Source organism: Macaca fascicularis, chromosome 3 (assembly GCF_037993035.2).
Source record: "Macaca fascicularis isolate 582-1 chromosome 3, T2T-MFA8v1.1".
Classification (NCBI taxonomy): Eukaryota; Metazoa; Chordata; class Mammalia; order Primates; family Cercopithecidae; genus Macaca; species Macaca fascicularis.
Window position 1 is genome coordinate 2,767,240 of NC_088377.1, and position 26,412 is coordinate 2,793,651.

General features: G+C 59.6%; 1 protein-coding gene across 20 annotated transcripts; it reads right to left on the reverse strand.

The window, feature by feature from the left end:
* Positions 1 to 6,977: 6,977 nt before the first annotated feature.
* AIRE (autoimmune regulator) lies at positions 6,978 to 19,604 on the reverse strand. Of its 20 annotated transcripts, XR_012431926.1 has the most exons (17): positions 19,342 to 19,604; positions 18,729 to 18,903; positions 18,326 to 18,481; positions 17,892 to 17,966; positions 17,018 to 17,131; positions 15,635 to 15,780; positions 15,367 to 15,447; positions 14,452 to 14,562; positions 14,235 to 14,350; positions 13,662 to 13,716; positions 13,047 to 13,146; positions 12,364 to 12,585; positions 11,990 to 12,042; positions 11,664 to 11,767; positions 10,737 to 10,839; positions 8,401 to 8,463; positions 6,978 to 7,255 (listed from the first exon to the last, which is right to left on the reverse strand). XR_012431926.1 is itself a non-coding variant. In XM_074033922.1 (15 exons), the coding sequence occupies exons 1-15, from the start codon at positions 19,471 to 19,473 to the stop codon at positions 7,175 to 7,177; spliced, it is 1,737 nt and encodes a 578-aa protein (XP_073890023.1). In that variant the 5' UTR covers positions 19,474 to 19,604; the 3' UTR covers positions 6,978 to 7,174. The 20 variants fall into 20 exon arrangements, 10 of the variants coding, with proteins under 10 accessions (XP_073890023.1, XP_045245312.2, XP_015302277.3 ...); XR_006697016.3 differs by lacking the exon at positions 13,662 to 13,716; XR_012431927.1 differs by lacking the exon at positions 11,990 to 12,042 and having other exon boundaries at positions 12,364 to 12,546.
* Between the last annotated feature and the right edge of the window lie 6,808 nt (positions 19,605 to 26,412).

Below are 26,412 nucleotides of genomic sequence, written 5' to 3' on the forward strand. Positions count from 1 at the left end.
GAGGCCAAACCCAAACGGGGCGCTGGAAAGCAGCCAGCATTCCTCCCTCCCTCTCCCTCCTTTCCTTCCTTCCTTCCTCACATTTGCTGGGCCCTTGGGAAAGTCTTGGTCCCCGGGTCCTGGGGGTGCAGAGCCGGTGGTCGGGAGAGCCGCCTCCTGACCGCACGGTGTGTTCGGTTTGTGAAAGCTGAGCGGGCAGATCACCAGGATTTGTGCATTTTTCTCTACATATACGGTGGACATGGTGGCTGTGAATATCGACTACTCCTTATTTAATTGTGAAATGTTAGAAAACACGCCGAAAGACTGCGCAAGCACATATGCGTGGGCTAAAAGGCGCTAAGAAGACACCTGTGTCTAACCCTGAGGCAGCCTTGGGCTGACATTTTGGGTCATTATTCTCTCCCTTTTCTTGCAGCTTCATCGTGTGTGTGTGTGTGTGTGTGTGTGTGTGTGTGTGTGTGTGTGTGTGCGCGCGCATAAATTCTTAAACATACGTGATTTAGCCACAATGAGATACCACCTGATACCCATTAGGATGGCTACTATAAAAGAAAAACACAGGCTGGGTGCAGTGGCTCACGCCCATAATCCCAGAACTTTGGGAGGCCCAGAGGGGCGGATCACCTGAGGTCAGGAGTTCGAGACCAGCCCAGCCAACATGGCGAAACCTCATCTCTACTAAAAATATAAAAATTAGCTGAATGTGGTGGTGGGTGCCTGTAATCCCAGCTACAAGGGAGGCTGAGGTATGAGAATCACTTGAACTCGGGAGGTGGAGGTTGCATTGAGTGGAGACTGCACCATTGCACTCCAGCCTGGGCAACAAGAGCGAAACTCCGTCTCAAAAAAAAAAAAAAAAAAAAAAAAAAAAAAAAAGGAAAGAAAAATGCAGAAAGTAATCACTGTTCCAAGGATATAGGGAAGCTGGAACCGTCGTGCAGTGTTGCTGGGGATGTGAAACGGTGTAGCTGCTATGGAAAACAGGATGGCAGTTCTTCAAAAAATTAAAAATAGAATTACCATGTGATCCAGCGATTTTACTCTGGGTATATACCTAAAGAACTCAAAGCAAAGACTCACACAGATATTTGCACACACATATTCATAGCAGCATTATTCACAACAGTCAGAAGGTGGAAGCACCCAGGTGTCTGCTGAGGAAAGCATTGGATGAACACAATGTGGTCGATCCATGTGCTGGAATATTACACAGCCTTAAAAAGGAAGCAGATTCCAGCACATGCTACAACATGGATGAACCTTGGGACCACCGTGCTGAGTAAAATAAAATGGACACAAAAGGACAGATACTGTGTGATTCCACTTCCATGAGATCCCTGGAGGATTCAGATTCATAGAGACAGAAAGTAGAGTGGAGGGTACCAGGGGTTGGGAGGGGAATGGGGAGTGAGTGTTTCGTGGGGCCAGAGTTTCCATTCAGGAAGCTGGAACAGCTCTGCAGATGGCAGTGGCATGGTTACATGAGATGTGAATGCCACTAAACTTGAAAGTGGATTTTTTTTTTTTTTGAGACGGAGTCTCGCTCTGTGGCCCAGGCTGGAGTGCAATGGCCAGATCTCAGCTCACTGCAAGCTCCGCCTCCCGGGTTTACGCCATTCTCCTGCCTCAGCCTCCCGAGTAGCTGGGACTACAGGCGCCGCCACCTCGCCCGGCTAGTTTTTTGTATTTTTTAGTAGAGACGGGGTTTCACTGTGTTAGCCAGGATGGTCTCAATCTCCTGACCTCGTGATCCGCCCGTCTCGGCCTCCCAAAGTGCTGGGATTACAGGCTTGAGCCACCGCGCCCGGCCAAGAATGGATTTCCTCTGTGGGGTATTGTTTTTGAGGCAGAGTCTCACTCTGTCGCCCAGGTTGGATTCCAGTGGCATAATCATAGCTCACTGCAGCCTTGGCCTCCTAGCCTCAAGTGATCCTCCCACCTCAGCCTCCTGAGTAGCTGGGACCACGGGAGGATGCCACCACACCCTGCTAATTTTGTTTAATTTTTGGTAGAGAAGGGATCTCGCTATGTTGCCCAGGCTGGTCTCTAAGTCCTCGGCTCAAGTGATCCTTCTGCCTCAGTCTCCCAAAGTACTGGGATTCCAGGTATGAGCCACCATGCCTGGCCATTTGGGGTGTGTTTTTAGAAGAGAGCTAGGTAGTCTTTAGCCATGCTGAATTGAGCACTTCCATTGTGAACAGATCCATTCTACCCTAAGCCGGCAGCTAAGAGCCAGGGTGAAGACGGTGTAGGAAAAGCCACAGGTGGGAAGGGGTGGCAAGAGGAACCTCCTGTGGCGCATGGGTCCCAGAGACTGAGCAGAACCTGTCCCTGGGACCCCTGAGAGGACCCCTGCCTGCAGGTGCCAGCCCAGCCTTCCCAGGAAGGGGAAGCTCTGCAAGCCCTGAGGTCCCTGGGAATTCGCAGAAGAGCTGAGGCCTCTTTGAATGCATCCTGAATCACCCGGGTTAGTATAATGGAGCGTGCGGGAGCTCCAGTTACAGGGCAGGCGGGTGAGGGGTGCTTTTAATCCACTTAAGATTCTGAGCCCAGAGCTCCAGCCTGATTTGCTATCTTGAGTCTAATCTTTTCCAGAAATATTGACTCTTCTGAGCCCAGTGTCCACCGATTCTCCACCTGGGTGTTTAGAATGCCCCGACCCGGAGCCGGCCAGTCCCGTAGCCCACAGCACCTCCGGCACGACGGCCGTAGGGCTCAGCACGGCAGAATTCAGATCTCTTTGTTCATAAATTATTGACAATTTCCGAACAGTGACACCTGAGCAGAGACCAAGGGCAGTGCCTGCCCCTGAGGCCACCTCAGCCCCCGAGGGATTCAAACAGCTGCTGTAGGTGGTGGGGATGTTATGCAGAAGTACACACAACACTTGCTAACCTGACTCCGCAGGACTCCGGCTGAGCTGAACTAAGTGGACCAGGGCTGGAGCCCAAGCCTGAGGCTTCATCTAGAAGAAGACTCAGAGGAATCTGACCTGAGCTTGGCCAAGGAGAATGTCCATCTCCCCAAGACCTATGGGTCGAAGCCCTCGCCCCTCATGACTGCAGTGGCACTTTGAGGTCTCTAAAGGGGTGGCTAAGGCTGGGCACGGTACCTCATGCCTGTTATCCCAGCACTTTGGGACACCAAGGTGGGAGGATAAATCACTAGAGACCAGGAGTTCGAGACCAGCCTGGCCAACAGGGCAAAATCCCCCATCTCTACAAAAAAAATTATAAAGCCAGGCGTGGTGGCATGTGCCTGTGGTCCCAGCTGGTAAGGAGGCTGAAGTAGGAGGATCTCTTGAGCCTGGGAGGTCAAGGCTGCAGTGAGCCGTGATTGATAGCACCACTGCACTCCAGCCTGGGCGACAGAGCGAGATGCTGTCTCAAGAAAAACAAAACAAAACAAAACAAACAAACAGGGCGGGCGCAGTGGCTCACACCTGTAATCCCAGCACTTTGGGAGGCCAAGACGGGCGGATCACGAGGTCAGGGGATCAAGACCTTCCTGGCTAACCCAGTGAAACCCCGTCTCTACTTAAAAAAATACAAAAAACTAGCCAGGCGAGGTGGCGGGCGCCTGTAGTCCCAGCTACTCGGGAGGCTGAGGCAGGAGAATGGCGTAAACCAGGGAGGCGGAGCTTGCAGTGAGCTGAGATCCGGCCACTGCACTCCAGCCTGGGTGACAGAGCGAGACACCATCTCAAAGCAAACAAACAAAACAAACAAAAACAAAGAGGGGCAATTAAGTTAAAAATGAGGCCGTTAGGCTGGCTCTGATCCAGTCTGACTGTGTCCTGTGAGAAGAGGAGATGAGGACGGACACACACACGGATGACCCTGTGAGGACACAGCGAGGAGACGATGATGACCCTGTGAGGACACAGCGAGGAGACGATGGCATCTGCCAGCCCAGGGGAGGGGCCTCAGGAACCGGCCCTGTCGCACCCTGGCTCGGACCCCAGCCTCCAGGTCTGTGGGAGAATCATGTCTGTTATTTGACCCTCTGGCCTGGGGTCCTTTGTCACAGCCACCCTAGGAAAGGAACATGGGAGGTGGAACAGGCTGTGTAGACTGCTCTGTGGACCGATGCAGGTTGTGTAGACCGCTCTGTGGGCCAGCGTGGGCTGTGTAGACCACTCTGTGGACCGGTGCAGGTTGTGTAGACCGCTCTGTCGGCCGGCGCAGGCTGTGTAGATCACTCTGTGAGCCAGCGCAGGCGGTGTAGACCGCTCTGTGGATTGGCACAGATTGTGTACACCGCTCTGTGGGTTGGCACAGATTGTGTAGACCGCTCTGTGGGTTGGCGCAGGCTGTGTAGACCGCTCTGTGGGTTGGTGCAGGTTGTGTACACCGCTCTGTGGATTGGCACAGATTGTGTAGACCGCTCTGTGGGTTGGCACAGATTGTGTAGACCGCTCTGTGGGCCGGCCCAGGCTGTGTAGACCGCTCTGTGGGCCACAGGCTGTGTAGACCACTCTGTGGATTGGCACAGATTGTGTACACCGCTCTGTGGATTGGCACAGATTGTGTAGACCGCTCTGTGGGTTGGCGCAGGCTGTGTAGACCGCTCTGTGGGTTGGCGCAGGCTGTGTAGACCGCTCTGTGGGCCGGCGCAGGCCGTGTAGACCGCTCTGTGCACCGCAGCTGCCTGTGTGAACAACCTGCCTGCGCATGTGCTCAGACGCTCAGCAGCAGATGGCAGGCCTGTCACGTGGGCAGACCTCGCTCCAGTGGCCGGAGGAAGGAGACAAACCTCCGTCCCCTCAGAGAGACAGCCAAGCCCGGGGAAGGCCTGGTGTCTAAAGGCAGGTGGCAGGAGGAGCGTGAGGCTGTGGGGACGGCGGGGTGGGGGCGGCAGCCCGGCCACCCAGTGAAAGATAGTCATTCTTTTGTGGTTTTCTAATTACATTTTAAAACACCAAATGAACACATGCTTATAGAGAGCAGCGGAGACTGCCGACTGCTGAGATGCACACACAAGCCCTCAAGAGGCCCCGTCCCCGCCTTCCTGTTCCTCAGCCCGGTGATTGCGGGGCAGAAGGAGGGGATTCTTCCATGCACTCTCCACCCACCCATGCCTCTGAACGGAATCCTCGCGGTTTCTAAGGGAATTGAGCTGTGGCTGGTGGAGGAGCCCCCAGAGCCCCGTGCAGTTGGATGACGGGAGGGTAGGACCTCAGGGCTCAAGTCCAAAAGAAGAGCGGTACAGAGTTTGAGGACAATCACGTGAGCGCAGTGGGAACTACCAACCCCCACGAAGGGATGCTGGGCCCAGGGGCAGGGTCCTCCTGGACCTGTCTGTAGAGGAATTCTGATGAGACTGGGGTTCCCGGGCCCCCAAGGTGAGACCCCAGGTGTCAGCAGAGCACTGGGCTGAGGGGGAAGGCTGGGTCCGTGCCTGGGAACAGGGGCCAGAGGACTTCATGGCCAGTGTGCATTTGGGGAGGGAGAAGGCTGTGGAGTGGCGGGCGCTGGGCCCTGATGGCTGGCGTGTCTGCAGCATCTGGGATCGCCCTGGCCAGCTTTCTAACTGCCCTGGATGCCACGGCCCCACCCCATCACCTCATGGGGACAAAGGTGGCTCCCTCTTGGGTGCCAATCCACCACGTTGACTTCTGATTGGCTCTGGTCACATGAAAGGCTCCTGGTTTCCACCTTATCTACTGTGCCTAGCGTGCCTAGCGTGAGAACACGTCAACCTGACGTTATCTCACAGCTAGAGGCCACGACGCAAGCAGTGGTCTGGCCGTCCTGGAGGGTCACCTTCGACTGTCTGCACACAGCACGTCCACCCTCCCGCTATGGGTCTGGGGAGCAACAGTGCAGAGACCCACCTGTCTTGCAAGACCACGCTTCTGTCCGAAAGTGCCCTAGCAGAACACTGTCCACCAGCAAACTGGATTTGTCGGCCTTGTTCTTTGTTTCTGGGCCCCTTCTTCAGCATTTGGGGGCCACTTTGTGTTTTCAGCCTTCATGGATCAGAGCCCCAGTGGCTTCTGAAGAGGGGGGCTTTGGCAAGCTCCAGCCCCGTCATCCTATCAGCAACTAACCCCCACCAGAGGCCCTGGCCAGGGACAGGGAGAGGGGCAGCAGCTCGGGGCACAAGGGCCCAGCAATGCAGGGGCCAGGCAGGGAGGTCCACCTCTCAGGTAGTCAGGGGCCGAGCCTCAGGGAGCACCCGCCCCCTGCAGCCCCCCACTCCCTGCTCCCCGGTGCATGCACACAGGCATGGCAGCCGGAGCCCGATCTATGGGCACCTGCCTGTGTCTGCACAAGCGCTGGCGTTCCCTGGCATGCACCCTGCTCCCACAGCTTTGCACTTGCCAGGCGCGCCCCAAAGCTCCTTTCCTCCTCCGAGGAGGGTCCCTGTGACACCATCACATGCCCAGCGCTGCTCTGCCTGTTTCCTGCTTTGCAGCAGTTACCCCATCCAGGGCCACCCTCCTTCTTTACATGATCCACCCCTCCCACCAAAATGTTCCTTGGGGCCCCCCTAAGTCCCAGGAAAATACTCAGCATATGGAAGATGTATGATAAAGGTTTTTTGAATGAATGAATGAATGAATGAATGAATGAGGAGGTGACATTGGAGCTGAGATGTCAATGATGGGAAGCCAGTCTCAGAGCCCCAGGGGAAGGAGCGTCCAGGCAGAGGGAACACCTAGCAAAGGCCAGCAGGTAGGAACAAGCTTGGCTGCTGGGGGAAACGGAGGGAGGCCAAGAGCACAGTAAGGGGTGGAGGCCGGGGTTGGGGACCGGACCATGCAGGGTCTTGCGGGGTGTACAGCAAGGGCTTGGGTTTTGCTGGGGGGCAGTGGGAGGCATGGAACAGAGCCTCGTGGTTTTGTTGGTGAACTCCTGCCTACAGGCACCCCATTCCCTTACGGCGAGCTCCCTTCCAGCCAGCTTGGCCAACACTTCAGGCACCAGGCACACGAACGCCCCAAACAAATGCCCCCACTGACAAGCATCTCGAAACCACAGGTTTTAATTTCCAGGCACATGATGGCTGGTGTCCCCACAAACACAGGGCTGTGTTTACAGCCGAGGACTGACAAGACGTGGCACTGTCCCCTTCTGGGTCCCAGCCGGCCGGCTTCCAGGGCTGAGGGAGGAGGTGTCTTTCTCGGCGCCCTCCCATCAGAGCTGCGTGTCCCGGCCGTCCAGGGTCAGGAGGGGGAGGGGGCCGCCTCGGCCAGCGGGCGGGCCATGCTCTGGATGGCCCACTGCAGGATGCCGTCAAAGGTGTGCTGCGGGACAGAGCAACTGTGAGAACCTCCAGGGGCGCCCCGCCATGGCCACAGGATCGTCCAACCTTCCCTCTAATTCAAAGGAGGGGAAACTGAGGCCCGAGGCCCCACGGCACAGGCCAGTCAGAGGAGGACCCCGTCCTGTACATTTCACCGAATCCTGTAAGCCCAGGGCACAGCCCCATGGCAGTTCATGGCAGTTCTGCCTCCTCGGGTGGCTCCTTCGGGGTTGGGGGTCAGGGCCGGCTGCTTCTCATTCTGTTCAGGAGCCTGATGTTCCCACAGGATGTTCCCGCAGGCCCCACAATGCCAGCAGAATAAGGCCGCCACCCTGGAGAGGCTGTAAGCCTGACCCTTATTTCTCCAGCTATATCCGGGGACCCCGTCCAGAGAAGCAGCTCCATTACCCAGCGCTGGGTCCCCTGGCCCACTCTCCGGCCCTGGGGTTCTACAGACATCTGCACAGTCAGGGTGTGTGGGGCATGGCCACTGCACAGGGCAGGACCCCTGCCCCATGGTCAGCTGGGACCCCCAGGTGCCACGCCGGACACAGGAGAACCTGTGGAGGCTGGAGGAGCTTATCCTCTTGCCAAAACCAGACGAGGCTTTAAAAGTCACATTTTGCCCACAGATTCTACCTGCCCATCTTAGCATAGAAAGGCCTGAGTTGGGAGGGGCAAGCAACTCTCAGAGGGACGGGGCCCGGGACCCCCCCACTCCCACACCCCACCCTCCCTGGGAAAGTGGATCTTGGGCCTGGTGCTCGAGCCTTGCCTGCCAGGGTCCAGGCCCTTGGGCAAGGGGCCGTGTGGGAGCTCTTGTCGGGGAGGGGCTGGGGGTGCTCAGCAGCACTGGACTCCTGCCGGGGCAGGGGCCAGGGGGGCTCCTGTTGGGGGGTGCCAGGGGCCCAGCAGCATTGAGGCTCCTGTGGGGGGCTGGGGGGCTCCTGTGGGGGGATGCCAGGGGCTCAGCAGCACTGGGGCTCCTGGTTGGTGGCGCAGGGACAGCCTGAGTTTCCATGGCTCAAGAGCAGCGGGGGCTGGCAGTCCTCAGTGTGCCCAGAGTGGGGGGCCTGGGTGCCGGCTGAGGCAGGGGAGGGGGAGTGGAGGAGCAGCAGGTGCAGCCGAGGCCAGGGGAGGCATTACCTCGCTCAGAAGGGACTCCAGGTCCTCCCTGTGCAGAGTGGGCTCGTGACTGGCAGTGTCATCCTGGAACCCAGGAAAGAGAAGAGGTCAACCCAACTCCCACAGCCCTGGCGGGGACACAGAGGCTGCAGGGCCTACGGGCCGCGGGGGTATTTCCCCCCCACACTGAGATGGGAATTCTTTTTTTTTTTTTTTTTTTTTTTTTTGAGACAGAGTCTCGCTCTGTCGCCCAGGCTGGAGTGCAGTGGCCGGATCTCAGCTCACTGCAAGCTCCGCCTCCCGGGTTCGGGCCATTCTCCTGTCTCAGCCTCCTGAGTAGCTGGGACTACAGGCGCCCGCCACCTCGCCCGGCTAGTTTTTTTTTGTATTTTTTAGTAGAGACGGGGTTTCACCGTGTTAGCCAGGATGGTCTCGATCTCCTGACCTAGTGATCCGCCCGTCTTGGCCTCCCAAAGTGCTGGGATTACAGGCTTGAGCCACCGCGCCCGGCCTGAGATGGGAATTCTTACACCCAGCCCCATTGGGGGTGAGGGCACAGGGCTACATGGGCATGATGGGGCGGGGGCTGCCTGCCCCGGGTCCTGCTCGCTGCCCACGGCCAGCTGCCCACGGCCCCCAGACAGCCTCCACACTGTGTGGCCTCCTGGGGAAAACGAGGGGGCTCAGGGAACCAGCAAGGAAGCCCCACTCTGAGAGGGGAAGTCTGAGGCCCAGAGAGGAAAGTGTCTGGTCCATGCCACCCCCGCCCCCGACAAGCACCACCAGGGCCAGTGCATGCCATGGGTGAGCGGCCAGAGTGGGGGAAGGTCCCCAGGCGGGCACCCCCAGCAAAGAGGAGACCATATTAAACCGAACCCTGTGGAACTGCCCATTTGTAGCCCCAAACAGCCACATCCCAGCTCCTCCACTCAGGTGAACACTGGCGTTGCAAGGCCCTGCAGCCCTGCGTGGCTGAGGGAGGGGCTGTTCAGTCTGGAGGGGAAAGCCCCTGGATGCTCCCCTGGTCCTAAGGATGCTGCCAGTGGGTGGGAGACCTGCTCAGGACGGGGTGTGGGGGCACACCCAACCACCCTGGGGGAGGGGGGCAGGCTGGGGACACACCCAACCACCCTGGGGGAGGGGGGCAGGCTGGGGAGGGGCCAAGGCCAGCCAGAACTTTTCCTCTAACATGGCATTACATTTCACACCGCAATGAAAACACAGAGCTCTCTGCTGTTCAAAGACAGAACCCAGTAGGTTAATGACGAGGTACCCGCTGCGGGAGCAGCTGCAAGAAAGCTGCCTGGGGTTGGGGAGGGGCATCTGCATAGGGCACCGACTCCAGGTGGGTGGTGTGAGGAGGGAGGCTTCTAGAAGGAAGGGGACAGCGACAGCTGCGGGCCAAGCCACTGTTCCACAAAAGCCCCAAGGGCAGGGCTTGGTCTGAGGCTTGTGCCATGCCAGGCCAGAGCCTGCATGGTGGGGCAGCCTGTCACATGCCTGGGGAGTACCATGCTGGGGCGGGCTGTCACCTGCCCAGGGAGTACCATGCCGGGGTGGCCTGTCACCTGCCCAGGGAGTACCATGCCGGGGTGGCCTGTCACCACACGGTGTATATGGGGTGGAGGCAGAGCTGGGAAAGTGTGTGGGCCAGTGGAGCAGGTGGGACATGTAATCACCCCAGGATCCCTAAAGGCTCCTCCGTGGCTGGGATGTGCTCAGGAGGCCTCTGCTGGGGACAGTCAGGGCAAGAGGCCACCACCCCTGAGGCTCCTGCAGCAGTGACTCAGGCCGCCCCCACAGCCAGCTCCAGGGCAAGCCAGGCCGCCCCAGCAGTCAGGGGTCCCCCCACCCCCCGGGTCCTCTCTGACAGTAGAGCAGGAGGAAAGGAAGAGCTACTGGCTGGACCCAGGGTTGCTTTGCCTCTCTGAGAGGCTCCGGCCACACAATGGGGTGGATCCTGGCCCCAGGGAGGACTGCGGGTGAGACTGCCTGGAGGGGTCAGACAGGGTTGGGGCTTACTCCTGCAGGCCTGGCACTCCTGCTCTCCCCTCACCCCACCAGGGCACCCTGGTGAGACTCTCAGGCCTCTGCTGTGAGGCGGCCACACAACCAACCGTGATGTCAGTCACCAACCCTGGAGGCAGCTTCCTTTTAACTATATTTAAGTTGCCAAAAAGAATTAGGTTTAAAGGGAAATTATTGTCTACAGATAATGACCACATGGTCCGTGTGTATGGTGCAAACCCTCGAAGCTGGCACCCAGGGTTTGTCCTGAGACGTGCTCCCCCAACCCCAACCCAAGGGGTCTCCCACCCCCACCACCAGCACTCATGGAGGGTTCCTGTGGCACTGACCTTGGCAGGCCCGGGCGCCAGGTGGGCGGGGCTGGGGGCCAGCACCCCCTCCACAGGGGCCGGGGTCATGTCTCCTGAGCAGGATCTGCAGCGCAGGCCCGTCCTGCAGCAGAGGATGAGGGGCTGCCAGGTTGGGGGTAGCAGGAGTGCCACCTCCGGGGTATGGAGTGTGGGGTGCTGGGAGGTGGTGTTGGGTGTGGGGTGTGGGCATGGGTGGTGAGTGGGGGATGGGGTGTGGGGTGTGAGGAAGGGGTATGGGTGGAGAGTGGGAGTGGTGGGTTTGGGTGGGGTGTAGGGTGTGGGGTGGGTGTAGGGTGTGGATGGGAGTGTGGGGTGGGAGTGGGGTGCAGGCTGTCGGGGGGCCTATGGGGTGTGAGTGGGAAGTGTGGGGTGTGGGGTGAGGTGTGGCTGTGGGGTGTGGGTGAGGTGCAGGATATGAGGTGGGGTGTAGGGTGTGAGTGGGAGTGTAGTGGCATGTGACTGTGGAATGTAGGGTGTGGGTATGGTGTGTGGGGTGTAGGATGTGGGTGTGGGGTATAGGATGTGGGTTTGAAGTGTGGGATGTGGGTGTCGGGTGTGGGTGCAGGGTGGGGGTTGTGGGTGGGGTGCAGGGTGTGGGTAGGGGGTGTGGGTGGGAGTGGGGTGCAGGTTATAGGGTGGGGTGTAGGGTGTAGGGTGGGGTGCAGGGTGTGGGTGGGGCGTGTGGGTGGGAGTGGGGTGTGGGGTGTAGGTTGTGGTGGGGGGTGTGGGTGGGAGTGGGGTGCAGGTTATGGGGTGGGGTGTAGGGTGTGGGGTGGGGTGCAGGGTGTGGGTGTGGGGTGGGTGGGGGGTGTGGAGGATGAGTATAGGGTGTAGGGTGTGGATGGGGTGTGGTTTGAGCTGTATGGTGTGGGTGTGGGTTTGGGCCTCCATGCCAACCACACTCACCCAGGCCGGGAGGTGCCCGCTGGGAAGTGGCAGCGCCAGTGAGCACACCGCAGCACGTCCGTACCATCTCCGCACACCCCGCACTGTGCGCCAGGAGCTGGACTCTGTGGGAGGCAACCCCGTGGGGTGACACAGGGGGCCAGGGGGAAACGTAGCTGAACCCGAGGCCTCCGTGCTCTCCCCTGGGACCACCCAGGGCTGGACAGCGGGTCTGGGAGCAAGTGGGAAGCCTCACGGTGCGGCCAAGGCTGCAGGACAGCGGGACCAGTCCCATCCCCAGGATGCAGGGGAGACCCAAGCACCCTCAGGCAAGCCTGGTGCCACACCTCTCTCCCGCTTGGCCAGCCCAGCCTCCTTTGGGGCTGAGTGCAGGAGTCTCCTGAAAGGCGGTGCCCACAGGACTGCAGTGAGGGGAATTGAGGCAGGGCGGGGCGGGCTCCCATGTGCGCTGGGCCATCCCCCCCTTCATTGTCCTGCCTTGGGGGGGGAGCAGTAATGCCCAGGGCCAGGAGCTGGAGTGGAGGTCTAGGAGCCTCCCCTTTTCCCTGAAGCCCCCCACGCTCCCCCACAGCCCCAGGCCCTGTGCCTCCCAGACCCTGTCTTGCCTGGCCTCCCTCTCCTCCTGTTTCAGGTGAATTCATCCGCCATGTAGGTCCTGGGCTCCCTGAAGAGCCCACCCTGGTCTGCACTCCCCGCTCACCTGCTGCCCCTCAGGACCCACACACAGTAGGGGGTGCAGGGCCGAGGAGTCCAGCCCTGGCAGGGGGGCTGCAGAAGGCGGGGCCGGCGGGTGCTTGTACACAAGAGCCGTGTCCATGCCAGTTAGGGGCTCCCCAGGTGGACCTCTCACCTCCTCTCCCGCCGACCTAAGCCCCGGAGGGAGCTGGAACCCAAGGGTCAGCATCAGGGGGGCCGTGGGCACCTGCCGGGCGCCTGAAACCCGGGGCAGCAGGGTGCCGGCGGAGGGCCAGTGTGGTGGAAGGCGTCCACACTGAGTGGGAAAGGCCTGTGGCAGTTCCTGGCTCTGTGGTCCTCCCTCCTCCCCCGTCTACACACGAGGGGCCCCCTGGCCCTCAGGGCTGTCAGAGGGAACACTGGGCCTGTGCACAGTAGCCCTCCTGTGTTCACAGCAGCAGAACGATGAGCACATCTTCTAGGGCCATTATCAATGCTCATAGTGCCTCCCCAGGGTGGATCCGCAGCCAGGAGAGCTGGGTTTCCGCCCATAGGAACCATGATGGGGGCCCCACCGCAGGGGACCACAAGGACCAGGCGTGTGCATGAGGGGCACAGTGCTGCGGCTGGGGTAGGCCTGTCCCACAGGACTCCAGGGGACAGACAGACAGGAGGGGTGGCCCGGCCTAGAAGTGGGCGTGGCCATACCGGGGTCTCCACGGGTGGCTCCTGGGGCCGGGGCTCCTCTGCCCGGGGCTGCGTCTCCTGGACTGTCACCTGCAGGCAGCCGGAGCACCTCCAGGTCCCACTGCTCGTGCGTCCACCAGTCAGAGACATGCAGAACAAGACAGCGGGTGACAGATCCCCAAACCCACGGGTGGGGCTCGAGGGCTCCGCCGCACCATGCCTTTTACTGAGGCACAGCAGGGAGATGGGCAGGAAGGGAGAGCCCCCAGGGGGACATTTACCCTTAGTGGGGTGGCCCTGGCCAGCGCGATCAGGGTCCCCTTGGCGTGCTCTCTGATGAACCCCAGGAATCCCCAACACCTGCGAGCCCACAGTGGTTTTGCCTGCCTTTCAGGGCTGGGCCCTGCCGGGGGCCCCCCTAAGCTGACTGTTTATGTCCCGGGACCCATCCTGTTTCCTTAAGGGGAATGGCACCCAGCAGAATGGGAGGTGATCAAGGGCAGGAAGAGACGGCAAGGAGGACGGCTTCAGAAGGAGCCGAGCGAGGCCCCTGGCTGCGCCTCTTATTCTAGTGATGACGCAAGAGGCTGAGAGGGGGCCTGGTGAAGGCCACTCGGGGCTGGGACAGAGCCTCACCTGAGCGTGGGTCCCCACTCCTCCCACAGCTCTTCCTCCCACAGACTGCCACGTCCTGTGGGGTTGGAGTGAGGGCAGGGCTCGGTGGGCTGTGGGGAGGGAGTGCTGGGATATGAACACAGAGGAGGCCTCCCACCCCCACTAAGCCCGGGGTCCTGTGCATTGGTGGACAAGCTCCCACCTGCCCTTGGGGGTGCAGCTGTGTGGCCTCTGTGCTCCCCAGCCCTGTCTGGGGTGGGACTCTGGGGCGGGGCTTGGGGGTGGGGGCTGGCTACCCATGGAGGTGTGGGCCGCAGCCTGGGATGAGCTTGGACAGGGTGGCATCTTCACCTGGGGCCTCTGTTCTGCTTTGCTGCCCTCAGGGGCCCAGCTGGGCAGCCGGTGTGGCCAGGCTGGGAGGCAGGTGGCAGGGTGGGAAAACCCCAGGCCCTGGTCCCATGGCCCAGTGACCTGACTCAGAGCGCCCTTCCATCCTGGATGGGAGAGCCTGGGGGGGCTTCCCTTCAGGGTCAGTGGGTGGAGGTGGCTGTGAACTGGGGTGACCTGGTTGCGCTGGCAGAGGTGCAGGCTCACCTGGGGATCTCCCGGAGTGGAGGGGACAGGCAGGCCAGGTGGAAGGCCCGAGGGCAGCCATCACAGCAGATGAGCTCCCCGCCGTCCCGGCACACAGCACACTCATCCTCGTTCTTCTGGCACAGGCAAGAGACGCCCATGCAGACTGGGCTGGGGTGCAGCACCCTCCCGAGAGCCACCTCCTTCCCAAAACGGCTCCCCCAGCATCTCTGGGTACCTGAACTCCCCAGTCTCTGCCCTGCTCCCATGCTGCCAGGGCCTGAAATTCCACCCTGACCACCTGTTCCCCATCCATCTGGTCTCTAACGGACACCCCTCGGGGCCATCCCTATTGGGAAGAAAACCCGGTTTCTCACGGGCTGCTGTGTTCCAGGGGCTGGAACTGTACACCCACCACATGCGCCCTTCCTCACAGGGCAGTGCGGCCAGGCCCAGGGAGGCCTCTCCTGACCTCAGCACCTGCTGAACCCTCCACCCGCAGACCCCACCCTCGTCGTGCCCTGCCTGGACGGTGCCTGCTGTGCCTTCAGGGGTCTCCCAGATACCATCTCCTCCAGAATCCCTCCAGACAGCCAGACTAGGCTGGTCCTGCACAGCAATGACCTTACTTATTCTAACAATCCGCCAGACGCCTGCCAGCCTGGGTGCCCCTGCAGGGCAGGACTGGGCCCTGTCATTCCTAAGTGCCAGGGCCCCACAGAGCCCCTGGTGCCAAGTGGTCAGGTTCTGCAACCCACCACGGCAGGCACCCACCACACTGCTTCCACCCCATTAGGAAACCATGCTGGGGACCAAGGACGAGCCTGGCATTCCCAGTGGACCCTGAAGCTCCTGGCTGTAGCAGGGGCGCCCGGCCCACCCATGGGCACGGCTGAGAGCAGTGCGTACAGCCTGGACCAAACGCTGTGCTTTTAAGAGCCTGAGAGGACCTCACTTTCTCTGACTTATTTAAATATTACAATTATATATTATCAGGAGAAAATACGTCTGTTAAAGAAAAAGAGCTCTGCCCTGTGGGAGGGGCTCAGGCCCCAGTGCTCATCCCTGAGTGCCCAGGTCAAGGCAGAGGCGGCAGGACCCACCCGAGGGGAGCGAGGACAAACAGGGGCCCTCCTATGGTCTAGGGCATTACCTGGTGGAGCTGGGGGTCACTGGGGAGGGCTGGAGGGGCGGGAGCCCTGCTCTGCTGGCCCAGCCTAGCCTCACCTCCACCCTGCAAGGAAGAGGGGCATCAGCAATGGGGGCAGCCTGAGCAGCGAGGGTGCACACGACTGTGGCACCAGGCATCTCTCGGCAGCAGCCGCCAGCCCCCCAGCAGAGCCACTCCCCCAGAGGCAATGCTGTTCCTGGGGTGGGGGTGCATCAAGAGCCGGGCTCCCCAGGGAGGGTCAGGTGCTTACGGGGGCAGCGCCCTGGGCTCCCTTGGCTCGAACCAGAGGCTTCAGGCCACCGCCGCTGCGGGCCTTGTTCTTCCCACCACTGGGGTCTTCGAACTTGCTAGGAGTGTAGAACTCCCCCCCGACCTGGATGCACTTCTTGGAGCCCCCTGGGAGGAGATGCTGGCTGGTCCTGGCTCACCTACCCAGCAGGACCTGCCTTGGCAGTCGTGTAGGCCCCGGACTGGGGTCTAGCAGAGACAGGTGGAGTTCCCACAGCCTGCGTTCCTCCAGCCCGCCCCCACCCTAGTGGAGTCTGGGGCCCGGGGATTCTCCCAGGTCTACACCAGGGTGTTCAATAGTGTCCCCCAAAGTTCACGTCCACCTAGAACCTCAGAGTGTGTCCTTACTTGGAATTGGGGTCATTATAGATGTGATTAGTTAAGATGAGGTCACACTGGACCATAAGTTCAATGACTGGTGCCCTTGTAAAGAGGACACATGGGAGACGGCTGTGAGACTGCAGAGGCAGAGACTGGAGTGGTGGGATCCTGAGCCCAGGGGCACAGGGACACCCGCATAACGACCAGCAGCTGGGAGAGACAAGGAAGGATTCTTCCCTGCAACCTGCAGAGGGAGTGTGGCCCCGAGACACCTTGATGTTGGCATTTCTGTCATTTCAAGCTTCCCAGTTTGTGCCATTTGATCCAACAGCCTTAGGAAGTAACACAGTGGGTCTTGGGACCACCCAGAAGTGCAAGACCAGGGCCCTGGCTGTGCCTGGTGTTTCCAGCCCATGCCCAGCACCGAGGAGATGCCGTGGCAGGGACTGTAGATGGAATGCCCGATGGCACGGTGGGTCTGCCACCAGCAGCCCTGCTGTGCCCTGGTCAGATGGCACTGGTGATTGTATGGGGTCAGTGGCTGGCCAGGGAATGGGGGGCGAGGACGCTGCAGGCCGGCCAGGGAATGGGGGGCGAGGACGCTGCAGGCTGTCCTGGTTGAAGAGTACAGACACCCTGGAGGGTTTCAGTAGCAAAGACATAACTTTCTAAGGATGCAGCCACATGGCTCAGGAGGGCCCATGCACATGGATGGAGGTGACTGGGGGTGCAGCGCATCCCGGGCTGGGATGTGGGCCTAGACCACCGGCCTTGAAGAAGGTCCCCCGACAGGGAGACTTCAGTGCCCACTCTCCTCCTCCAAAGTCATCAGAACCACAGGCAGAAACTCTGGCTACATGAGCGACAGCCCTGCCTGCTGTGGGACCACTAGGGTGCAAAGGGGCGTGGAGGGACGTGGAGGGGCGTGGAGAGGGGCGCGGAGGGGCACACAGGGGTGCGAACCTCCTTCCATCTTGGAGCCTGGGTCTCCCTGTCAGTCCCATCTCCCCGCCACAGCATCTACCTGACTCAAACACCTGCTGGATGAGAATCCCCTCCACGGCTCCTCGGGCTCCCGGGACGTCCCCAGAGGACATGGCCACAGCTCTCTGGACTGAAGCTGACATGGTCTGAATCCCTGGGAAAGGGAACACCCACTGGGGTCACCCATGGGGAAGACGGTTCCCGAGCACAAACTCTGTGCCAGGAGCAGGCAGTACGGGGCTGCAGAGCCCTTTCCTTCCAGCCAGGGCAGGCCGAGGAGGGAGCCCAGCCCCGCCTTGTGCAGACAGCCCACAGGTAAGGGCAGAGACATGAGAACGTGTGTGTTCGTGTGTGCACCCATGTGTGCGTGTGCTGGGGGTGGCAGTGTCAGCAGAGCTGGCACAATGGAGAGGAAGGAATGCCCAATGACCAGCCCCCACCATGACATGGGCCCTGTGTTGTGCTGGGAGGGACACAGAGTTCCTAGGCTCTGCCCTCAGGGAGGGCAGCAGTGGGCATAGGGGGTCTCTGGAGTCCAGTGCCCTGGGAAGGAAGGAGAAGGGGACAGGAAGAGTTCATACTGCATGCAGCTGGGGGCCAGGGATGATTTTCTGGAGGAAGCCATGTCTGGACTGGTCCTGAAGGACAGGGAGTGGATGGGCAGAGAAGTGCCTGAGAAGGGGGTCCCAGAACCAGGGTGTGGTGGGGGCAGGGGCGACTGGCAAGATCGTGCATGGACCCAAGGTGTCCCCTTCCTGGGTCTGGTGGTGCAGCTTAGGCCCTTGGAATGACACGCCAGGCCAGCATGTCCGCAGCCCCTAGTACAGGGTCTCAGAGGGCAGGCCCTGCTCTGACCCCTGACCCCTTGCCCCTGGCCAGGCAGAAGGGAGGCGCTCCCACTGGGCCCCACTCACCGTTCCCAAGTGGAAGACGCTGCTGCTCTGCGCTGCTCTCCGCCTTCTTGGAGGGCTTGGCCTTCAGTTGAGAGCCTGAACGGGGGAGCTGGGGGCAGCCTGGCCTCCCCTCTCAGTGGGGGTGAGTGCTGGTGGGCAGGGGCCGGAGGAGGGAGGGGTGGAGGGGGCCCAGTGCTGGGTATTCCCTTTGCCAGGCTCTGGTTTCTCATCAGTAAAAGGAAACCCGCCTGCCTACTTTGCCAGCCTGGGGAGGTCACCCTTCAGGCAGGAGTGAGCTGAGAGGCTGGTCCAGTGTGTTGGTCTAGTACCCAGAGGAGACCCCCACAGCCCCAGGCAGGCTGGCTCCACGCCCAGTGGGTAGGAGCCCGGGTGGGGAGGGGGCATGGGCTCCCGGGGAAGACTGGAGACCCCGGCTGGCTTCCCCTGTGGGGTACCTGGGCTGGAGGTGCCCCTTGGAGTCAGGGCTGCTGGTGCGGCAGCTCGAGGTTCTTCTGAGGCCTTCCTCTTGGTGGGGTGTCTGGGTGGTAGTACCAAAGCCTTGGGGATGGTCGGGAGCTTCCTCCCCTTCCGGGATTGGCTGAGGTCCACATCTGCAGCTCAGGGGCAGGAGCAGGGTCCCAACCTCAGGGTTTTCTCCAGGGGGAGGATGGGCCCCAGAAACTGGACACCCTGGCCAGGTGGGTGAGGCCTGGCCCCTTTGCCTCTTAGGATCCAAGATGGTCCTGGGACATCACCCACGGGCTCCTCAAACACCACTCTGGTTCCAGTCCAGCTGGGCTGAGCAGGTGACAGCAGCTGCCCCAGGCCCCCAGCATGGCTGAGCCCACCAGGACCCACCTTTGGGGAAGCTGTCCAGGATGGGCTGCAGCCGGCCATAGCGCTCCAGGTTGTAGTCCTTGAACAGAACCCTCCAGAAGTCCAGGATGACTGTGGAGTCCTGGGTCAGCAGCCAGGACAGGAGGGCGTGGAAGGCCTGGGGGCAGCCCTCCTTTTCCTTCAGACGAAGGGTCTCCTGCAGTGGGGTGGCATGAGGGTCCCTGCCGTGGTGCCCCACACCCTGCGGCCTGCCCATCTCCACCATGACTAGAGGGTGGAGCTCCCAGGCAGAGGTGCTGGCGACCTGGGCAGCTCGGCGCCCATCTCCTTGGCTTGTGGTGGGGTCAGGTGGTGGTGTAGGCTGTTGAGGGTGGGACTGGGGGAACCTGGAGGCCATTCCCTTGGCTTGGGGGTGAGGTGTGCGGACGGCTGGGGGAAGGGGACCAACTTCTAACTTGTCCTCAGGGAGGCCCTGGCTCCTTGCCGGGGTGGGGGGGGGAGTTGGGGAAGGCTGGAGGGGCCTGGGGATCTGGAGGGGCCGGGAGGCATGGGGCAGGGTCCTCCTGGAACTTCCCTGGGGACTATCCCTGGCTCGCAGGGCCTGGGGGCCGTGGAGGGCGGGCGGGGGGCCCACCTGGAACTTGTCCTCGGGGACCACGTCGTGGTCGGCCAGGGCGTGCAGCAGTGGGAAGGCGCTGTCCACGGCCACCGCGATCTCCGTGCGGTGCAGCCTCAGAAGCTGGCGCAGGGCTGCGTCCGCCGCCATGGGGTCAGCGCGGGGACCTGGGGCTGGGGCGGGCGCGGTGGGTCCCGGGACACTGGCAGCCCCTCGCCTGGCCTCGGGTCCGGGCGGGGCTGTGGGGCGTCCGCGCCGGCTGTGCGCCCGCCGGTATCCCTGGGTCTGCCAGCCACGCGCGCCGCTGTTATACCCCCGCGACCACGCAAAGAGCAAAGGCCGCTCCGCCCCGGCGCCCAATCAGGGCCAGAGCCTCCCGCGGGGACGCTTCCCTGTGACGGAGGCGCTGCGCTCCCTCCCTCGCTCCTGGGAAGTCTCCGCACCGGCCAGACTCACCCACTAGGGCAGCTGCTTTGGGGGCTGGGGACGGAGACTTGCTCTGCGCAGGACTCAGAGGCCTCTCACTTCCCAGTGTGGCCCCGTCCTGCCTCCCCCAGGGCCCTGCTCGAATGGGGCAAAGCCGGGACAGGCCTCAGGGCCTGGCAGGGGCTGCCTGGGGTGCAATGGCCCCTCCCAGTGGCCGGCAAGAGCCTCCATGGAGGCTGGATCGGGGTGGTGTCCCTGGGGAACCTCCACACAAGCTGAAAGCCCCTACTCAGGGGCCCGCCTGGGGCTGTGGGAGGAGCCGGGTGGAGGCCCAGTCTGATGGAGGAGACGGTACCGCAGCCCTGGGCGTCCCCGGGGAGGCTCCTGACTTCACCATCTCAGGCTGGCTGTGTGATGCCGGCAAGCCCTTTCCTTCTCTGAGCCTCAGTTCCCTGATCTTTAAAAAGGGCGCATTCGCCTGGAGACTGAGGTTCGCATTGACCCCCTACTTCCTTCCTCCAGGTGCTTTAGAAGGAAGATGGCCGGCCCCACAACAGGGCCCCTGAGTGTGGCCCTGAGGGAGGGCTCCCTAGGGATCTTCCTAGGACCAGTGACAGAGGCTGAGGGATGCTGTGGCCTGGACAGGAACTTCCAGGGGCATCTAGGAAGGTGTCCTGGAGGGGAGCTACAGTGGGCAGGAGCCAAAGGTCCCAGGTGGACATGGGTGGGGACAGTGTCCCCAGTAAAGCAGGAGCAGGTGCAGAGGCCCGGGGCCTGCAATGGTGCCGAGGCTGTGGCAGCCGCGCTGGCATGGCCTGGAGTAGGATGGCCTCAGTGGGAGGCCTTGGTAACACAGTTCCCTAGTCTTTGCGGTCCAGCCAGGGAGGCAGGCCCTGTGTGCAGGCTGCAGAGAAGCACGAGAGGACTCTGGGCACGAGTGTTCCCACTGAGTGGGAGAAGGGAATGACCTGGCCAGCAGTCTTAGGGCTGAAGGGTGGACGAAGGTACCAGGAAGGCTGAATCCGGGCAGCACTGGGATGAGGGGATAACTGATGCAGTGAGAGATGTCACCAAGAGTCCCACGTGCGCAGGCGTGCCGTTTGCTGTTGGGCAGCCAGAGTCCAGGATGGGGAGCGGCGGGCACCTCTTCTTCAGACCGGAGGTCGGTCTCGGTTTCTCCTACCGCCTCCAGGCTCAAGGTCCCCCTGAACGTTCTGCACGTCTGGAAAAGACTCTGGGGGTGTTTGGGAACAAACCTGGGGAGGAAGGTGGGGCCAGAGGTGGTGACTGAGGTGGTCAGCCTGGGGTCAGGTGCTGGGGACGTCGTGGGGAGCTGTGGGGGAGGGGATCCATCTCAGAAAGCCAGTGGTGGCTGTGGAGTATCAGGCAGTGCAGGGGGGGGAACAGGCTGGCTCCTGTGTGGAATGTCCTGGGAGCTCTGAGCTGGGAGCAGGGCCCTCTCGCTGCCCATGCCTGGGCGTGTGGAGTGTGCTCTCACTCCCTGCACTGCGCCTTCCGAAGACCCCGGGAGGGGAGCCCCCCGCCTGCCTGCCTGCCTTGCCCGTCCCCGCTCCAACAGGCACATCCTGTCCCCAGCCAGACCAGGCTGCTGCTCGCTGGGTTTCCTGCCCTCTCCCCTGTAGTTCTGTATTTACAGCAAAAATATTTAAGTAAGCGCAAGAGGAAGTCGTACAGAAGCCCAGCTCTGCACGGGATCCCTGCCTGCTCCTGCAACACCCCCATTCTCCTTGCTTATCCACGGGCAGGCTCTCACGTGGGGAGAGCTCACTAACATCAAGTTCAATGGCAACCCTCGGGCCCACAGGCTCCACCGTTCATGCATAAAAGTCCCTGGGGTTCCAGGGAACCAGTGCACGCAGCTTTGGGATGACCAGTAACTGTTGCTGCCGGCAACTCGGGGGGCTTTCTTCTCTCCTTTGAGGCCATCCTGCCCTGAAGTCACTCCCTGGTGGCTTTTCTCTCCCCAGATGGTTAAGTGAGTCAATGGATGCCTTAGCCGAGAGATAGTTAAAGGGCGATTAAAAACTGCAAAGCAGGATCCAAGTCTGCACTTCACTTTTTTAAAAAGACCTGAAATCTTTGCGGGTGCACCTGTGTCATCGGGCTGGGGCCTGACCCCTGTGGGCAGGCGTCACCCAGCCTCTTGCATGGAGGTTAACAAAGAGGCCCCTGTAGAATTCTGGACTTTCCACCATGCCGTGGGGCTTTCCATCCCAGCCCCTTGCCCGCGGGTGATCTGGAGCTGCCAAGGCTCCCTGGAGGAGGCCCTGGTGACATAGACCCCTGGAGTGGAGTGAGGAGCTGGGGGGTTGGCCCTGTCTTCAGTGGGGCTGATGCCTTTGTGAGACTGAGTCTCACTTTCCCCAAGAGGCGCCTGGGCAGAGCTCTGGGACAGTATTGGGCTCTATCCCTGAGCCCCATGTCCTCGCTGGAGCGGGGAGGGCCCGGCAGCCCTTTCTTCCACATCCATGCTTTTCCCTTGGGCACCTGCAGGCCTGCCACGCCCTGGGCTAGGCCTTGAGAGCTTCGTAATTCTGCTCACTCCATCAGCAGAACGGTCTCCTCAGGTCGTTTCATCGTGATTAGTGCCATCACGATGTGGAAACTGAGGCCCATTGCAGGGAGGAGCTTGGCCAGAGTCACGCAGCTGCTAAGAACCATGACTCAGACCTTGATGGATGGAAGAACAGAGGTTTTCCAGGTCCATGCTCCGGCTGTGCTGGGTGCCCCTCAGGTGCCCAGGTCACGTCAGATGTTCTCAGCCTGCGAAGAGGGGGGATGCTGCCTATGTGATGTGTACGGAAGTCGGGAGGAGCCAGGTCCTAATGGCAGAGCAGGGAAGGGGCTGGAGGGGGCTTGGCCTTGGCCCCTCAGACAAGCCTGGACTCCATGCCTTCTCTCCTGCTCAAGCTGGAGGTTCCGTCCCCTGTAGCTCCCTGGAAGAGCCAGGCTCCCAGAGGCCAGGAGTCTGAGTCAGGATGGCCTCGGGGGATATGGAGCCCGGGCCAGGCCCTGGTTCCTGGAGGCCCCGGACCCTGCTCCTGCAGCCTGGCCAGGTGGTCTGGCATCAAGGGAGGTGTGGGTCTCCTCAGGACACTTTGCGAGGACCCTAGCACCCTCCTGGCCACCAGCTTTCTCACCAGGCCTCGATTTCCTCACGGTGGAGAGGAAGTTGCCTCTGCTTGTTGGGCGGGACGGCCGTTCTACACAGGTGTCCAAGCCGGGGAGGCAGCTCCGAGCACCGGTGAGCTCAGAAGCACCCCTGCTCAGCCAAGAGCGTTGGGTGGGGGGGAACCTCCTGACCCCTCCCCTCCTACTAGTCTTGTCTCAAACCTGCCCCGCTGGTTGGGCCTCAGATTCCCTGGTCTGGCCTCTCCCCTGCATCCCACTGTGGGTATGTGTCCAGACAGGGTTGCTTTTCTCAGTGAACTAGGGGGCTGTGGTGCCAGATTTTTTCTTTTTTTCTTTTTTTTTTTTTTTTTTTTTTTGAGACGGAGTCTCGCTCTGTCGCCCAGGCTGGAGTGCAGTGGCCGGATCTCAGCTCACTGCAAGCTCCGCCTCCCGGGTTCACGCCATTCTCCTGCCTCAGCCTCCCGAGTAGCTAGGACTACAGGCGCCCGCCACCTCGCCCGGCTAGTTTTTTTTTTTTTTTTTTTTTTTGTATTTTTAGTAGAGACGGGGTTTCACCGTGTTAGCCAGGATGGTCTCGATCTCCTGACCTCGTGATCCACCCGTCTCGGCCTCCCAAAGTGCTGGGATTACAGGCTTGAGCCACCGCGCCCGGCCAGATTTTTTCTTCTTTTTTTGCAGAATTGACCATCTGCCTTGCAGTCTTACCAAATAGCCCAGTGGGTGGGCCGGGGCCCTCTCAGTGGACAGGCCCTGGGAGAACAGAGCCCTGCCCTCTGCCCCCCCAAAGCCCACCAGCTATGTACTGAATGTTGGTCTCCCCCCAGCATTCTTACATTATAGTCTCACTCCCAAGGTGATAGTAGTAGGGGGTGGGACCTTTGGGAGGTCATTAGGTCGCGAGGATTCTGCCCTCAGGAATGAATGACTGCCTGTATAAAAGGGGCCTGATGGCTGGGCACAGTGGCTCATGCCTCTGAGCCCAGCACTTTGGGAGGCCGAGGCTGGTGAATCACCTGAGGTTAGGAGATCGAGACCAGCCTGGCCAACATGGTGAAACCCCATCTCTAGTAAAAATACAAAAATTAGCTGGGCATGGTGGCACGCCTGTAATCCCAGCTACTCAGGAGGCTGAGGCAGGAGAATCACTTGAACCTGGGAGGGGAAGTTGCAGTGAGCTGAGATCACGCCACTGCACTCTAGCCTGGGCGAAAGAGCAGACTCTGTCTCAAAAAAATGGAGGGGGCCTGAGGCAGCCCCTGTGCCCCTTCCTCCATGTGAGGATATGTAGAAGGTACCATCTAGGAACCAGGAAAAAGGCAACAGGCCCTCAACAGACATGGTGCCTTGATCTTGAACTTCCCAGCTTCCAGAACTGTGAATGATAAATTTCAATTTTTTTTTTTTTCTTTTTGAGATGGAGTCTCACCCTGTTGCCCAGGCTGGAGTGCAGTGGTGCGATCTCGGCTCACTGCAACCTCCACATCCCGGGTTCAAGTGATTCTCCTGCCTCAGCCTCCCTCATGATCTGTCCACCTCGGCCTCCCAAGGTACTGGGATTACAGGCGTGAGCCACCGCACCTGGCCAATTTCTACTGTTTATAATTGCCTGGTCTAAGGATTCTCTTGCAGCAGCACAGTGGACCGAGACACCTCTCACGCTGAGTGTCACACACTCTGAGTCACTCTGGTTTTGCTGCCCTCCCTGCCTCTCTCCTCCCTCTCCAGTCTGGTCATGCTGAACGGACCAAAGCTCCTACAGATGCAAAGAGTGACTTTGGGGGTCGGTGTGCTGTCGGCAGCAGGACATGAAGTCACCAGGGGCACTAGGTCAAATGCCCTGGAGAGTGCAGTGCTCTGGGGTTGGGCAGGACACCCATCTGGAACTGCACAGCCCACCGTGGGGCCCACCTACTTTTCTGTTTTGATTCCAGAGTCAACAGCCCATCGTCCAGGGATTGTAAATAGCAGGAAGCCTAAAATTAGGAGGAAGGGATGACAACAGGTGCTGACTGCAGCAGGGCACAGGATGGCCGTTGGAGACCTCAGGCCATACTTGGATAAACATATTTTTCCATCCGGTTAGCCCACCAGCCCAGTGTTGGGTGTAGCAGGACCATATGCTTCAGTAACGAGGCCGGCCTTCAATTTGGAAGAAATCCAATTTATCAACTTTTCGTTTTACATTTATTTTCTTGTGCTTTTGGAGTCAACTCTAAGAATTCTTTGCCTGGCCCTAGATCCTGAAGAATTTCTCCTATGTTTTTTTCTAAATGTTTTATAATTTTACGTTTACATTTAAATCTTTGTGATCCCTTCCAAGTTAAATTTATAGAAGATGTGAGATCTAGGCTGAGGCTCTTTGACCCCACTCCGTGGGTGTCCAGTTTGTTGAAAGATTGTCTTTCTTCCATTACATTTCTTTTATATCTTTGTCAAAAGTTAGTTAGGCAGTAAATCAAATGGATCCAAGACCTGCATAGAAAAGCAAAAGCTACAGAACTCTTAGAAGGAAACATTGAGAGAAATCTTCATGACATGGATTTGTTAGTATTTTCTTAGATATGATGCCAAAAACATCAGATAAGTAAATTGGACTTCATCAAAATTAAAATGTTTCTATAGGCCAGACGCAGTGGCTCATACTTGTAATCCCAGCACTTTGGGAGGCCAAGGCAGGTGGATCACCTGAGGTCAGGAGTTGGAGACCAGCCTGGCCAACATGATGAAACCCCATCTCTACTAAAACTACAAGAAATCAGCCAGACGTGGTGGTGGGCACCTGTAATCCCAGCTACTCGGGAGGCTGAGGCAGGAGATTCGCCTGAACCCAGGAGGCAGATGTTGCAATGAGCCAAGATCTCGCCATTGCGCTCCAGCCTGGGCAACAAGAGTGAAACTCCGTCTCAGAATAAAATACAGTATAATAAAATATTTATACAATAAAGCACACTGTCAGGAGAGTGAAAATCCCCCTGGCGAATATTTGAAAAATCACATATCTGATCAGGGTCTAACATCCAGAGCATATGGAAAACTCTTACACAATCCAATTGAAAACTGGGCAAAGGACTAAAATAGACATTTCTCCAAAGAAGATAGGCAAATGGCCAACAAGCACATGAAGAGATGCTCAACATCATCAATCGTTAGGGAAATGCCGATTTAATAAAATGAGATACCACTTTACCCCCACTAGGATGGCTATTATCAAAGAACAGAAAATAACACGTGTTGGTGAGAATGTAGAAAAATTGGAATCCCCACAGTTGCTGATGGAAACAGAAAGTGGTGCAGCCACCGCAGAAAACAGTTTGGCAGTCCCTCAAAAAATTAAATATAGCATCATTTTATGAACTAGCAATTTCACTTCTGGGGATACACCAAAAAGAAATGAAAGCAAGTATTCAAGCAAAACTTGTACACACATGTTCACAGCAGCACCACTGGCAACAGCTAAAGGGTAGAAGCAAGCCAAAAGTCCATCAACAGAAGAATGGATACGTAGAATGT